At 38.2% G+C, this 15,973-nt stretch overlaps 1 protein-coding gene across 2 annotated transcripts in view; it reads left to right on the top strand.

Annotated features, from left to right (window-relative positions):
• Positions 1 to 15,973, top strand: part of TPP2 (tripeptidyl peptidase ii) — a 531,975-nt gene that overhangs the window by 69,416 nt on the left and 446,586 nt on the right. For both annotated transcript variants that reach the window (XM_089443702.1, XM_089443703.1), the window contains 2 exons: positions 342 to 492; positions 617 to 739. In XM_089443702.1, coding sequence (XP_089299828.1) covers positions 342 to 492; positions 617 to 739 — 274 coding nt within the window. The remainder of the gene's footprint in view (positions 1 to 341; positions 493 to 616; positions 740 to 15,973) is intronic.

Here is a 15,973-nt window from a genome sequence, read left to right as displayed (position 1 = left end):
CAGATAAGAAGGCTTACCATCTCAGCTAAGCAATGTCTCTACTTAGCTGAAGTTATGCTGGTTCCAACTCTGATCATGACAACTGTGGGATTCAGTCAGGTGCCCCAACTGGTCTACAGTTTTTGCCTTTTTTTATCTGTATTATGTAATGCCTTGGCTAATGTTCTTAGGTCCATGAGGGCCGAGTTAGAGTCGTCTTCAAGAGAATTGGTGTGCTTTATTCTCTTATTCAAGACTATGCCATGCTAGCCAAGTTTCTAATATTTTCATACTAATTTTTGCCAAGGAGGAATACTTTTGTCCGGAATTGATAGCATTACATGATTCTGAATGCTGTGCAGGATCGAGCGGAAGTATGGTGTGTTTAGCAAATTGGATGCTTGTACTGTTTCAGTAAATATCTATAATGATGGTAGCATCCTTAGTATTGTCACAGATTGTTCTCCTCATGGTACACATGTAGCTGGCATTACTGCTGCTTACCATCCAGAGGTGTTACTATAACTCCATGTAGAAATGCTCGCTCTATTTTGTCATTGCCAATTTGAACCAACACCAAACTCTCTTGAAATGAGTGGCAGTGACTCTATTTCTGAGAACTGTATATCTTTTACAGGAGCATTTGCTGAATGGAATTGCACCAGGAGCACAAGTTATCTCATGTAAAATTGGAGATTCTCGATTGGGGTCAATGGAAACAGGAACTGGCTTGATACGTGCTTTGATAGCAGTAGTTGAGGTACCTTGCTTTTTCTTCTTAAGCTTTTAAGTTCCTTTTATAAACAACTGATAATGCCTTTCGATATCCAATGGAATTTTAATAGGTTCAATATTATATATTTGATTTTAGGGTGTGTAATAAGACATCTTGGCACCTGCTTCAATTCTTTCCAAATTATCAAGTTCAGCAAGTCAATTTGTTATGAAGATGGGTTCCTTTTTGAAATAGTGTGCACTTGGCTTATCCTTTACTTTGTTATGTCCAGTTTTGTGCATAGAACATTCCTTTTCTTATCTTCCTTTTTTGGCGTTGTTCTTTGTAAATCAAACATTTTAAAATCACTGCTCTCTCTCTATCTGATATGTGTTGTGAAGAATTCTCAAGGCTGTGACTATCTGGAATGCAGGCCTAAACATGTGATTATGTGCTATTTTCTATTTTAAGTTCACAGAGCTTGTATTAATTACCAAAAAGAATCTAAGGGAATAATTTTCTGCTAATATTTTATAACTGAAGTTGGTACCTTTTAATAACCTTAGCCTTTTTCATTTATTTGGTCTGCAAATATTGGGTGGTAAGGTTTATGGATAAGACAAGATAAGATACTTTTATTAATGTTCATAAATGACCAAGGAATAGGTCAATGGGACTAGAGAATACCCCTACTGTCTACTAGACTGGGACTGTTTACAACACTTCTTGATTCTAAAATGTTTTCAAAATAAAAAAGAGACAAATGATGGTGAAAGAAAAAGGAGCTCGAGCTAGGCAAAAGCAAATCTGAAAAACCTTAGTCTAGATGTCCTAATGCAACATCAACATCATAAAGGAAAATAAAAGTAGAGGCAAAGGATTGAGAAGATGCATCCTTGTTCCCTTGCATCATTGTGATAGAATCCAAGAAAAGTTTGATGATTTCATCCAGAGAGTATATGAGGTTGAGCATGTTGATGTTTGTAGCAGTAAGCAGGTATTTCTGCATTGGCCAAGTGTCCAGCATGCAGGAATCGCCCAAAGCGTCCTTAGAAAACTCAGGAAAACACATTAATTAAGTTAATTAATGTTGGCTATTTAGGAAAACTAAGGAAATGTGATTTTAATTACATTAGTTTACATTAGTGAATTTGTTTTAATTTCAACCATTCATCTCAAGTAGGTTAGGATTTAATTTTAGCCATCCATCAATTTGGATATTAGGGTTAGCGATTTGGCTGAATGAGAAATTATAAAAGCAAGACTAAGGAGAGGAGAAAGACAACAATTGATAGAGATTTGTGAGAGTGATTTTCTCAATGGTTGAAGAGAAAAAGAAGTGTGCAACAGAGAAAGGAAAATTTCTGAGGAGGAGATTGAGTGGAGGCTTTTGCAATGAGGAGCCAGTACCAATTTATGATCACAAGTTGCGGGGGCCAGACAGAGAGGGCTACAATTCTCATGTGTTGTGCAAGTAGAGCAGCTGTGCCACACATGATGCGTGAGGGATGCTTTAGTAGGCCACATGTGTGGAGGGAAGGCTTCCGTTGGGCCGTACAATGCTTCTGTGGTGCAGATCAGATTTTTCAGGGGCAGATTTGCCAGATTTATTTGTTGTAATAATTTCTGTAATTTTCTCAGTGGGCCGTATTCTCGGTGAGGGAACCCTCACTTTTCTAATAAATAAAAATGAAAGATCTGTTGGAGGACAATTCTGTGAGTGATTTATTTCTTGTGTTTGCTTTTGCTATTTAATTTTCTGAGTTAAAATTTTGAGTGTGTTTTATTTAGTAATTGCAAAAATAATTTTTGTGTTATAAAAATTACCAGGAATTAAAATCAAATCTGGAATTTAGAAATTAACATGGTATCAGAGCATCAAATCTGAAAAGGGGAAATTAGAATTCATACAAGTTTACAACAGATTGAAATTTCCAAAAATATATTTCTAAATTTTTAGTCAAATTTACAACAATAGATTTCTAAATTTTTAGTCAAATTTCTGATTTGGGAGATGGCAACAACCAAGTTACAATTTGAGGAAAGGTTGGAGGGCACATCAGACTTCATTCCCTGGAAAGCAAGGGTTAGATTGATCTTGATGGAGAATGGTTTATGGGAGTTTGCCAACACCAAAATCACACCGCCTGTTAGTGTCAGTTTTTTTTTGCCTGCCACCAGTGATCAAATGTTCTCTTTCAGCATTTCCATTAGGGTTTAGGGTCAAGTTTTTGTCATTTTACTAGGTCCTCCATTCAAAAACTTTGGTCACTGGTTAGTATGTCTAGGGTTATTTTCACTTTCTCAAGAATTTTTACATGCCAGTCACTTTCATCATTCAGCTGAGTGTATCATCATTATGAGAATATCATCATCATGTCAATCATCACCATCATGATTTCACTCAGTCTAGTGTCTCCATTAGGTCATTAGGCTTTCAAGGTCACCAACACTTTCATTTCATGCATAAAATCTGGCATAGGATGAGTTGTGATAAGCAAGTCTTTTCAATAAATTCTGATTTCAGATGTAATTTCATGTTTCTATATGTAATAAGTACTTCATAGCTGCAGTTTCAAAGTTCCAAAAAGAAGGTACACTGTTCAAAAGAAGATACAAAGTCCAGGTTACAAATGTCCAAGGCTGCCAGGTTCAAAAGAATGAAAGTCATGTTTAAAAAAGACATGTGGGGCCCATTATCACTCAAAAGAGTATTATGCTATGTCTATAAAAGCCCAAAGAGATTCATACACATTCCATTTACATTCTTATCTTACCTTGTCATTGAGCTAATTCCTCCTTAGGTGAGAAAACACGGGTTTTTTCAGCCAAATTTGAAAATTTTGCTTGGCGCTGCGCTTACAGACAAGGCGCTGCGTTTCTGGAGGTGGCGCTGCACACCAGTGAACTGCGCTGTGCACGGGACAAGGTCTCCCAGACTTGCAAACAAAGCACTCAAATTTGAGTTTTCAAGCCTCTAAATCCGGTTTTTTTATCCTCTAAGGTTCATAATAGGTAAGTCCACTCCTTTGCATCCCCTCTTCCTTTGGCAAAGCAAACAAAATGATTGTGAGTTTAGTTCTTTAGGGTTTTCTATGAGTTTCATGTTTTGAGCTTGCAAATGATCTGTTGGAGTTTTGAAACCCTAAAATGACTATCCATATACCCATATTTGCATGTAACTCATCATTCCCATTCACCAACAAACCATTTCCCTTCATTCCACTTCACCTCCCCACAAACCCTAGCCCTAATCTATCAAATTGGGCAGTTTCCCTAGCTAGCACTGTGTTTAAATTTCCCAGCTCGTCTCCCTCATTCATTTTCCTTCATTTAATTTCCTAAGGATTCCTAAAACCCCTGCCCATCTCCCAAAATTTCCCTACTCCCATCTCCCTTCCCTAACTCCCTTCATTTCACCACTTCAATCATTTTTCACTTTTTTTTTTCCCTTTCCTATCATTTAGGGTTTCAAAAATGGAAGGAGACTCTTCACCATCAGAGAAAAGAAAACATCATAAAGGGGGGAAGATTCTGAGGTATGAGCCCACAAATTGCAATGAGATCAATTCTTCACCATTCATAAGACAATGCTTTGAAGATGTCAACTGCCTAGGGTTTTGTCAAAGAGTGGGAGAGGTAAGTTTTCATGAGCAGCTCACTGATTTGATTGCCACCAATCTGAAAGGAGAAAAGGCCACCATTGCAGGGATTGATTTCACATTCTCAGTTGATGCCATCTCTCTTGCCACAGGGATACCAAATCATGGGGAGTATTGGTTCAAAGGCATGAGCCTAGACCTTGAGCAATACAAACCCTTCTTGAAATCACCCTACAAAGAGGCTCATTCACACATCATTCCATTCAGATACTTGTTGGAAAAGTATGCACCACTAATGAAGGTTGTGATGAAGTTTTTCACTTGTGAGGGGAGGTTTTCCAGGTTGTATCAATATCACATTAGGCTGCTCATGCACTTCATAGCTGTGAAACCTCTTAACTTGTGTAGAAGTGTCATCAAAATGTCTGAAAAGGTGCAAATGAAAAACAAAGAGCATTACCCTAGCCTTTTCCACCACAGTTTGATAAAGGTTGTAGTCCTCCATCAGTTGGCAGAAAAGAACATAGCATGGGATACCTTTATTGAAGCAACCTTGCAGAGGCATGAGACTACTTCACCAAGCCATCACCAAGACACATCAACACAACCTATGGAGGTAGGGTCATCAAACAAATCAGAGGAGGTTCCCAAGGCACCTAGACTTGAGGTGACCAAAACATACTAGAGAGGAAAAAGACTTGTGTTTGCTCCTCAAGTTGAGGAAAGGGCCAAGCTTTCTACATCAGCACAACAAGGATCACATTTGCAGGATGAGGAGCTAATTGAGCATGATTTTGACCTAGTTGACTTGGAGGCAACAGATGAGCATTCAACCTTGCAACAAGCTATCAAAGAGAAGGATTCCCAGATCATGGAGCTCCAGGACAATTTGGCAAGGGCCAAATTTATCATTTCTTTCCTTGAGCAAGAAAACAGTCAACTCAAGGTCAAACAACTAATGATGGAAAAAGAGCAATTCAGGATGTTGAGGCAAGAGGTCAAAGGTAAAGTAGTGCTAGAGCATGATAAGCATGATGAACAGGAGAAGCAGGTTGGAAGGAAGAGGCCTAGGACAATGGGTCTCAAAAAGGCATTGCAGAAAGAAAGAGACCAAAACCTACTAGTAAAGGATTTGAGCAGTGAAGACAAAATTGCTATGGAAATCAATGAAGACAGGGAATATTGGCTAGACAAAGTCAATGGCCATCTAGAGAAGCTTCTTGACAAGGCTAACAGGGATAACCAGATGTTGAGGCACATGGCCCACCACTACCAAACCAAAAACAAGATTTGCAACATCAAGGTCAAACAAATGCAAAACAAGCTGAAGGAAACCCTAAAAGGCAAATATGAGAAGGACAACTTGGAGATGCTTGCTGAGGCATCCATGATAGCATAGTACACCTCATTTGGCACTTCTGGACCAATTTTGGGAGTTTTTTAGCATTTTTGGTTTTTGGTGAAATTTGGTGCAAATTTAGGAAAATGCATTAAAGGCGTTGCGCTTTTTCCTCAGAGCTCTAAATGACAAATGGTTTGCATTTTTGGAACGCTGATAGCCTCCTCTCAAAACCCATTTCCTCATTTTTCAAACAGGCTCAAATTTTGAGAAAAATGAGAAAAAGGGGTCAAAAATCAACATTCTTTCCCTCTTTTTGACAGGTGCTGTGCTTCTGGAGACACCTTGGGAGAATGAGTTTTTGGAGGCTTTCCCATGGGTCTTTTAAAAAAATTCAAGATGTTCTGGAAACTAGACAAACAGGGCTAGTTTATCGTTCTTTCAGATTTCAATTTTGACTTTAGGAAGACACCTTAAAATGGCCTCAAACTTGGCGCCACGCTTCTTCAATTTTCTGAGATTTTAATTTCTCAGAGTTTCCAATTCGATTTGGGTAAAGGTCAAATTGGTGAAGTAAATGAATGATAGAGTGAAAGGAAATGTAAATATGATGTAGTAATGTATGGATAGTCTTTGTTTTGATGTAGATTGGTCTTCATTTATGAGGGAAGTTGCAGTCAAAGCTAATTGTAGAATTTGTTTCAACCTCCCTAGACATTAGGGTTTGGTCAAAACCACTCATGTAACCACTCCTAGAGTCATGGATTCGACCCCTGAGCCCAAGGAGAAGTTGTTTTTGGTCTTTATGTATCATTTTCTCAGTCATTGGATTGGTTGGACTTGAGAGGAGAGAACTATTGTAGCTTGTAGTTGGACATTTTCTGGAAATCAAAGGATACAATTTGCAACTATTATCTTGGAATTCATGTGCAGTAACTTTGTGGTGTTGTTTTTCTTCTGTTATTACTTTATATGAATGATATTTATCTTCCCTTTCCATTCATCATCTCTTTAATAGTTTTCCTTACAGTTTATAAACATAATTCTTTTTACTAAGCTCTGTTTTGATGGAAAATTATTATATGTTACTTTCACTCTTGCTTAATGAATTCATGTTTTATGCTCATTAAGACCCTTACGCTTCATTTGAACACCATACTACATCGAAAAAACTTAAGATCCATCACAAAAGTGCTGCTACCTTGCTCCTTCATATCTTTGTTGCTGTAACCCTTTGACCCTCTGACCTAGCTACCTGGTTTTTCTCCCTTATCCAACAACAAAACTCTAAATTTTCCAAAACCTACCTGAGCCTAGCTATCTAGCCTAAAATCCTTTACAACTCAGTCATCTGTTGGTTGTGATTTCATAGTGAGAGCCCTCTTTGGTTTAGTAGGGCTAGCTACCAAACTAAAAGTTTGGTGTGTGGTTAGCTCTGTCTATTCCTCTCAGCCTGGGACATTGTGGGGGATAACACCGCCTACAAATGCTACAATATTGGTCATCCACAATCAAAAGTATGTGAAAACCAGGAGGATAATCTTGGATGTAGTGAAAGACCATGTGATTCCTCACCTATATGAGAAGAGGATAGCAAAGGAGATGTGGGAGTCTTTGATGAAGTTTTATCAGAGCAATAACACTGACGAGAAAATGATGTTGAGAGAGAAACCGAGGAACACCAATATGACTAGATCAGATACTATGACTAGCTATCTCACCAAGATCACTCAAGTGTGTGATGAGTTGGTAGTAGTCGGGGAGACCGTGATGGATGAGGTGGGAAGGATGGCCTTGAATGGCTTCACCAAGCCATGGGCTCCTTTCATCAAGGGCATCATTGCATGAGAGAATTTTGGGATTTTCTCAAATCTTTCCTCCCCACTGAGAGACTTTTGGACCTCCAAAAGGTTATTAATCAGAGATCAAGTGAGGGAAACACCTTCCTACTTGTCCAATATCTCTCCACTCTATTTTGTGCACCTCTCTCATCACAAAAAGTTGCACAACAATTATGACAACTAAAAACATATTGCCACCCATTTGCATTTTCCCACATCCTTTTGCATTTCTCATTGCATCCACTACCCATGTACAACACATTAGCAACATTAACAAATACAAGGATATCAATGAAAATGAGCTAATAATATTTTTCATCCTCTTGACATATTCACACAACAAATTCTCTGATGGAAGAAAATCTACAATGAAGATCTGTCATCCTCTTTTGGCCAATGCAAGCCAATGGTTTCTCTTCCTTTAGTTGCTCCTCTTGTTTTGCCGGTATATGCACAATCTTCTTTCTTTTCTTCAGAGAAAGCTCTGGATGGATTTGCCAACTTTTAGCTTCTTGATGTCCACCTTTGTTGCATTAAGTTTAATGGTTCTTCAACATCCAACCTTTCTTGCCCTTATCTTCTTTCCAATGTGGATATAGGCCATCATGTCATGTCCCCTTTTTGGTCGACATAACTTTCTTGTACAAAGCCATTATTTTCCAACACTTGGCAACACTATGGTTATTCAACCCACAAAATGTGCATGGTTTGCTATATCACAAATTCTTTACATTGCCAATCTTCTTATAATCGAAAGGAACATTGGAATAATTAGGATTATTATACCTTTGATGGCTGTCTTTGGTACATGCAAGTTGAGGAGAATCTATCTTCATTCTTCTCTTGCACATTGTACATGCTTTACCATTGCTCGAAAGTGATGTGCCATTGTTGTTGGAAATATAGAGAGTAAGGTCTTTTGGCTTGTTCCTTGGGCAGTGAGGACCTTAATTTGTCCTTCTCTGAGTTTGAGTGCGAGCTCATAGGTTAAACTTCATTTGTAGTGAGTTAATTTCTAGTTTATAGGAATAATCATCACGAGTTCAGGTGCAGAGTTGGAGCTCTAGTTAAAGAGGAGTCTTCTTCAGTTAACTACAGGATAGATGGCAGCTCGAATTTAGAAAAGGACAAGTTAAGAACTTTAGTCCTTGATTGAAGGATGACGAGTTATAACTCCAAGTGATGATTGGATAAGAGAACCAGTTGGACTTAGTTAACTAGTCTGTCACAACTCAACCTCCAAATTTGTAACTTGCATATTATAGCATGGACAAAATCTATAAAGGAAGGATGTAAGGCACAAAGTAATTTTTTTATTTTGTGCACAAGGATTTTGAGATAAAGCAAGCTCACGAGTTAGTGAGAGAGATCTCTTTGCTTGTGGTGTGCGTAGATTTGAGGAGCAACCACACACTATTTTGGTGAGCATACTTGCACAAAGGTTTAGGAGTTGTGTCCTATATAATAGGAGACATGGTGTGCACAAGAATAGGAGCTTGCTGCTCTACAAAATAGGAGTTTTTGTTTGCACAGATATAGGCCCTAGTGTGTTGGGAAATAGGGTTGTTGGTGCATAGAGTTTAGGAGCAGGAGTGAAGCGAGTTTTGTGTGAAAATTTCAAAACTGGAATCTTGTTGTAGCAACTGGTATTATTTCTTCTAACTGATAAATTAGTTATTCAGTTTATTGCTACAACAACAATGCAATAAACACACCACAACCTTCACAAATAAAACTGAGGAAAATAAAATAGCGCTGGCACTGAAAAATGCTAGCACACACACATAAAAATTAACATAGTTATTTTTGGACAAAAGTCCTCGAAAAAGTCCAACTTGGGAAAATTGGTGCCAACAATTAAGGGTTTTATTATTATGCAGCAGAGAGAAATTCTGAGTACAACTGGATGCCGAAATCTGGCAATCCTACAGAGAAAAATACTGGCAAAAATCTAGTGAGAAATTTCGTCACCCCACAGGCAATCCACGACACAACTTGCCTTCAGAAACTCCGCACTCTAACTGTTTGTGTCAGCCTCTGCGCAACCTACTTGACGTCAAGCCTCTAACTGGTCTCTGATGAAGTTGTTCTGCCTTCTGCTGACTAAAAAAATGCTTCTCTGACACTTTGGGACTCCTTCCCGACCTCTAGAACTGCAGATGCTTCCTCTTCTCAGCAAATCGAACTTGCCTCTAGAAGCTGTTGCACTGCCCCTGCGTCAACTTCTCTGTGGCTCTTCTTCCTCTCTACAAATGCACTTGCTGGGTCTGGAATGCCTCCTCCAACCTCACTGTCGGTGCCTCTCACTTATTGCTTCAATCTCTAACTCTCTCTCCGACAACTGACTTCTGCTACTCAGGAAATCGATCTGCCAAGAAATCGAACTCTCAACTGTCTTCTCCATCACCACATCAACCTCCTCTTATAAAACTTTGTTGGAGCAACAATGACCAAGATTAAAACACAATTGATAGCTAGGATTATCTATGGATTGATCCATGTGAGTTTCTAGATGATTCTCACCTTGACTTAATTAATACTGATTAATTAACCATATTCCCTAAGTTTAGACTTGAGAAATATTTAAAAACTAGTTAATAATCTAATTAAGTTATTTCTAAGCAGAATTTCCAGAAACGATTTTTGGGTTTTGGAGATCTCATGTATTCTAGCCTCTCCACCAAATTTAGTGGCTAGAACACATCCGATGGTACAAAAACTAACATTTTGGAAAGTTTTTTAAGTTAGTACAACAAAGAGCAAGTTTGTTCTCAGATTGCTTTGTAAGAGAATCCATTGCTCAAGTTTATCAGTAAATACTACAACAAAGAAGAGGGTTTTCCTAGTTGGGTTTTCTAAGAAAATAATTGTGTAATTGTGTGATTGTGTTTTTATCCGTATGTTCTAATTTCACTGTTTATAAGTGTTAAGAAATTGTCTTGGTGAAAGAAATTTTGGTTTCAATTTGTAGTTGCCTTAGTTTCAGATTGTTCATCAAAGTAGTTGCAAAATTTCGTGGAAAATTAACATGGTATTAGAGCAGAGATCAATATAAAAACCAACACCAAGTTGATAAGCTAGGCTAGAGCGCAAATTAATCAGGAAGGACAACGCTAGAGTTTGAAGAGCAAAACAAAGTAGTTCTTTGGATAGAAGTATGATGTTCCTAGGGCTTAGGTCAGATCACATTTTAGAGGGAGCCTTAAATTTCCGTGCATGAAAGGAGCGAATCACAGTAGTGTTGGAAGATAATGGGTTGGGAGAATTTATCAAGCATGTGATAGTGCCGCCTCAAGATCCCCAACAATTGGCCCAACATACTAAGAATGACACGAAGGCAAGGATGATCATTTTAGAGGGGTCAGAGACCATATTATTCCTCATCTCTATGAGAAGAAGACAACATTTGAGATGGTCAAAGCCATCTTAGATCTATATTAGGGTTCCAGTGATGTCAGGAATCTATCTCTCAAAGAGAAGCTAAGAAGTATCCAGATGAGCAAAGATGAGCGCATCGTCACATATCTTTCAAAGTTCACTCATGTTCGATATGAGCTAGGTGGTGTGGGCGAGACAATAGTAGACAAAGGCCTTGTGAGTCTTGTGCTTTTGGGACTCCATAAGTCTTGGTATGCCTTCTCGGACGCAGTGGATGGCAGAGAAAATTTTCCTAGTTGGGAAAGGTTTTGGAGTGATTACGTTTAAGAGGAAATCCAGAGAGGGATGAGATTCAAAACTAGTCAAATCAACCTCGGTCAACATTGGTCAAAATTGGTCAAATCAACCTCTGTCAGTGCTGGTCAAACTGTCTGAAATTTTGCTATTTCAGTTATGTGATTTAGCCAATTCTATCCTCCTAGCCGCACATGTGAGAGAGAGAGAGGTTGTTGAAGCTATATGAACCAATCTAATGAAGAGAGAGAAGAATGTGTGAGTGATGGATGTCCAAATGAGGTGTGAGGTCTCTTCTATTTATACACTTTGTTGTGGGTGAAGAGACACATCCATTGGGATTCTTGAGCCTACATTCAACTGAGGCTGACCTGAACAATTTGTACATGTGTGGTCATAAATTCAAAATCACACTTCTGCTTGTCTGAATGAGATGATCTTTATATCAATCTTGGACCTCTCGAAAAGAGGAATCCAATGCAATCATCATCTCCTTCAAATGAGCTGTCCCAAGGTGGAATTTGGCTCTAGTTTCCAATTTTAACATTTATAAACCAACAAGGTGGCAAACTATCAATGCCCAAGTGGCTCCAATGATTAGCTAATCAAGTTGACTAATTAGTAGATAATTTTTGGTCAATTTTAATAAATTTATTAGAGATATATGACTGCGTAAAATGGCTGTAACAAAACTGAGAAAATATGGAGGGGAAAAGGGGCAAACCAAGAGTGCTAGTTTGTCCTCCAATGAGTTTGGCTACCTGCAACCACCAAGTTAGCTCTAATATTGTTGCAAAACCACAATGTTAGCCCACTTAAATAATATCAAAATCAGAAATGACTAAATTCAAGGCTAGGGCAAGGGTTATAAGGCTAGAAAACCCCAAGAATAAGGTTAGAAATGACAAATGAGGGGCTAGAGGGGCCAAACAAAGGCAAGGAAGGCCCAAAAGGCCCAGAAAAGGTCACGACTAGGGGAGACAAGACCACAAGGTCTGACGTCAAGCCTAGAAAGGTTGACACTGAGGCTGAAAAATCCCTAGAAAGGATGGCGGCCAAGGGAAAAGAGAGGGCCGAGGGCCCTAGGAGGTCACCAGGCCTCATGACTAGGCCAAAAATGGAGGACGGCTAGGGCTTGGGGCCTAAATTTTTTTCAAAACCCTACAAATGCCAAAATTCACCACCAATCATTGTAAAAAATGTTGTACGACTTCTTCTTCAGGTTGGACGTTGAGCTTGGAAGCTAGATCTTGCCTTCCTAGGCCTAGATCTAACTCAAAACCCTAGTAAAATTCTCTTGATCAACTTGAACTTCACCTGCACAAATGAATCAAAAGAATGCCAAAACTCCAAATATATATACAAAATATAAAACCCCAAAACAAATGGGTTAGAAATAATTTACAAATATACAATATTTACAAAATTTTAATTTTAATTTTTTTTGGAGAAAATAATTTTGGATAAATAGCAAATGGATGAGCAAATTTCGAAAAATAAATATTGGTTGAAACCCTCTTGCAAAATCAAATATCATAAAGAAATCTCAAAGCCCAAACACAGTCAACTCTTCCCCACAGTCTGTGAACTTGGAGCCCAAGGGCTAACGTACTTGGAAATCTCTATAATATTTTTTCTCAAGAAACTTGTTAGATCATATGGTGAATCAAATCACCTGAGATAGCATGTACCAATAGAATGTTCTTATCACTGACAAATGAAATAACAATTATTAGCAATGTTTAGCACAACATAGGATCACACATAGCTAGCACATACCACAGATCAACTGAAGAAAAACACCATGAACTGAACCCAAAATTCTTTCTATTATGATACAAAATGTTCCCAGCAGAGCAAGAATTTAATACCATCGTTTAAGTATTACATCACCCAAAGATAGCGGCCGATCCCATTGATCACCATATGGACCATCTGGAAATGGCAAAATCAGTTAATCTTTGATTCCAAAAGGAGCCCGATTAAACTGGTCTTCGAATTTGTCCTTCTACTTTATGAAGTGCTTGATCAGCCTCACCTCCCCAAAATCAAACATGGAGTGAATCAGCGGCCCACAGATAAATTCGAATACCCTTATGCTTTTTTTGACGGAGCCGCTCAGCTGGACATTTGCGCCTGTGGCTTTTTTATTATTCCAGTGGAAGGTCAAGCTTTTGATATTCATTGGAATGGTGGACCTGGAACCAATAACAAAGCGGAAATCATGGCTCTGGCTGGTCTCATCATTTTCTCTGATTTCCTGGGTCTCAAAAACCTTCACATTTTTGGAGATTCCAAAGTCACCATTGACCATGTTTTGTCCAAAAACCGCATCAAAAATATTCACCTAGCTGGCTGGTTGGACAGGCTTGAGGCTATGTGGCTTAACAGGAAGGACTACACAATCTCCCACATCGACAGAGGAAAAAATCAGAGAGCTGATGCATTGTCAAAACAGGGACTGTCAACGCCGCAAGGAATATGGAGGCTGCTGATTTCAGTTGACAACTCCTCCCACCAGATCCAAGACTTTTCTATGCAGGGTTCTTCTTTCACTATTTTATGAGTTCTTCACTGATAGGAATTTTTCTCCCCATCCTTTGTCTCTTTTATTGGCTTATGATCACTCATTCTCTGGCTCATGGGATTGTTTATCAATTTTTTCTATATCAAGACATCCCCAATATACATCTTTTTCCTCATGGCTACCATGTAGCTGATCTGCCTGCAAGGCACATATCCTATCTCCTAGAGGTCTTATGCTTTCTTTCTTTTCTCATATCAGAGTTGCCCATGGTTCTCATTGCTGTATTTTTCATGATGTTTTTTGGACAATCATAATATAACTATAGAGCTTTTTTTTTGTGCTGAAAAAATTACTTCCTTATATAGAGAAGCCCCTCCAAGTGAAAAATAATGGCTAGTTGGCTTGATCACCTTCAAAATAATCTCGACCGTTGAAAATAATTTGATCATCTTTTAATCTCTATTGTCAAATTTTTAGTTTTAAGAAAAAAATGGAAATTTTCTTAAAACCCAATTTTAATTAATCCAAAAATTAACATTTTGGATTAATTTCCTCAAAAATTTGACTTTGACTTAACCACCAAGGTCCAAGGGCCCAAATTTTCTTAAAATATCCATTTTCCCCTTGGCGGGGGACCTCCAAAAATTGACTTCCCTTTGATCCACGAATTTTTGATTATTTTCCACTCGGAGAGAAATTAATTTCTCTATAGTTGTTTTTTGACTCAAAATTAATTAATTTTCTGGCTTAGGATTTAATTTATTTTTGCTTGAAAAATTAATTGATTGATACTAGAGGGGATTAATTATTTTTTACACTCTCAAATATTTAAGCCATGGTGTCTAAATATGAGGAACCATGCATTAAAATATTTTCTACATCAAATAATTACAATATCAACCCTTAGAAGGGGAAAACACTATTTACGCTCATACCCTTAATAATTAACCCAATTCTGCAACACAATATGATTTAGTATAGACCAAGTAGTTTGTAATAAAATAAGTTAGTCAAATGTGCTTAAATTATTCCCAAATACACTTCTACAAAGACTTGATATAACACTAGGACTCACATAAGACCTTGTCAAGAGATTCCACCCTAGCTTTGGGGTTTAAGCTGGAAGAGAAACTCCGATTATTTGTGTTTAAAAACACACATAATTTGGTGAGGTTAAAAAACTTCCTAGGATGAAATCCGTTGCCAACATCAGAGGCTTACCTAGGTGTTGTTACCATAATTAAACGATCATTCTAGCATCATTTACATTATAACTTGCAAAAATTGGGTTTGCAATGATAATACTGTGTTGGCTGACGACTTTGAACTCTGAAAAAATTTCTTCATGTCTTTGCATTCTGCTTCCTTGGACTATTGACAAAGTGTGGTCAACAGGGGCAATCCATATAATGTATGTTATTCGAACTATATAATTTGACCATATAACATATCGAATATATTATATCGGTCGAACTAAACCTTTACGAATATGCAATCCAAACAAATTTCAATTGGGTAACAATCCATTCGCCATTGAGTCAGTGGTATGTTTGGATAAAGTTTGTCATAAAAAAATACACACATTGCATCTACAAAGTCATCACTGCTCTCTGGAAGGCGTAAAATGGTCTCGGCACACTGTGTAGTGGAGTGATATAATGTGCCCTCAAAGCCTCTGTTGATATGTGAAGGACCTTCTAGAAAAACCATCTCAAGATCAAGTGAAATCCACCAATCATTAGGGACAATAACCATAGCTACATCATAGTGGACCATACTTAATTGTTAAGGTCATAATAACACTTCAAATTGAGATCACCCTCAATTATCTAACTAGACCAAGTTCCATAAAGGTGTTCCCTACTTGTGTTAGGGATGGCTAGATGGTCAACACTATTAGGTGTTTCCAACCCCTAACGGGAGATGACATGTCCTAGGTCATCCTTTCAATTCATAAGTTCTTGTGATGATGGTGGCAATGGACGGGAAGGACTTCAAGGCAATGTGTCATGGTCATCGGAGGAATTGATGGAGGTCCATCATCTCAAGTGTATAGATGTAATGAGGGAGAAATCGTGGAGGCATGCGTTACCCCTTTCCTCAACCTACTTTTTCCACTCCTCTAGTGCCGGTTTTACTTCTTTTTGATAATTCTTTGACTGAGAGCATAGCTTAGGAGCCCAAGCTTGCTTTTAATGATTTAGCATTTATTTACCCCATAATGATGAAAAAGTTTATTGAGCATCGAGGTTGGGACATGCAAGAATTCCTTTATTTTGAGATGGAGCATCAAGTGCT

The sequence above is a fragment of the Pinus tabuliformis genome, chromosome 9 (assembly GCF_031772625.1).
Source record: "Pinus tabuliformis cultivar Carrire ecotype Pingquan chromosome 9, CPIR1, whole genome shotgun sequence".
Lineage (NCBI taxonomy): Eukaryota > Viridiplantae > Streptophyta > Pinopsida > Pinales > Pinaceae > Pinus > Pinus tabuliformis.
This window is presented reverse-complemented; position numbering and strand designations above follow the sequence as displayed.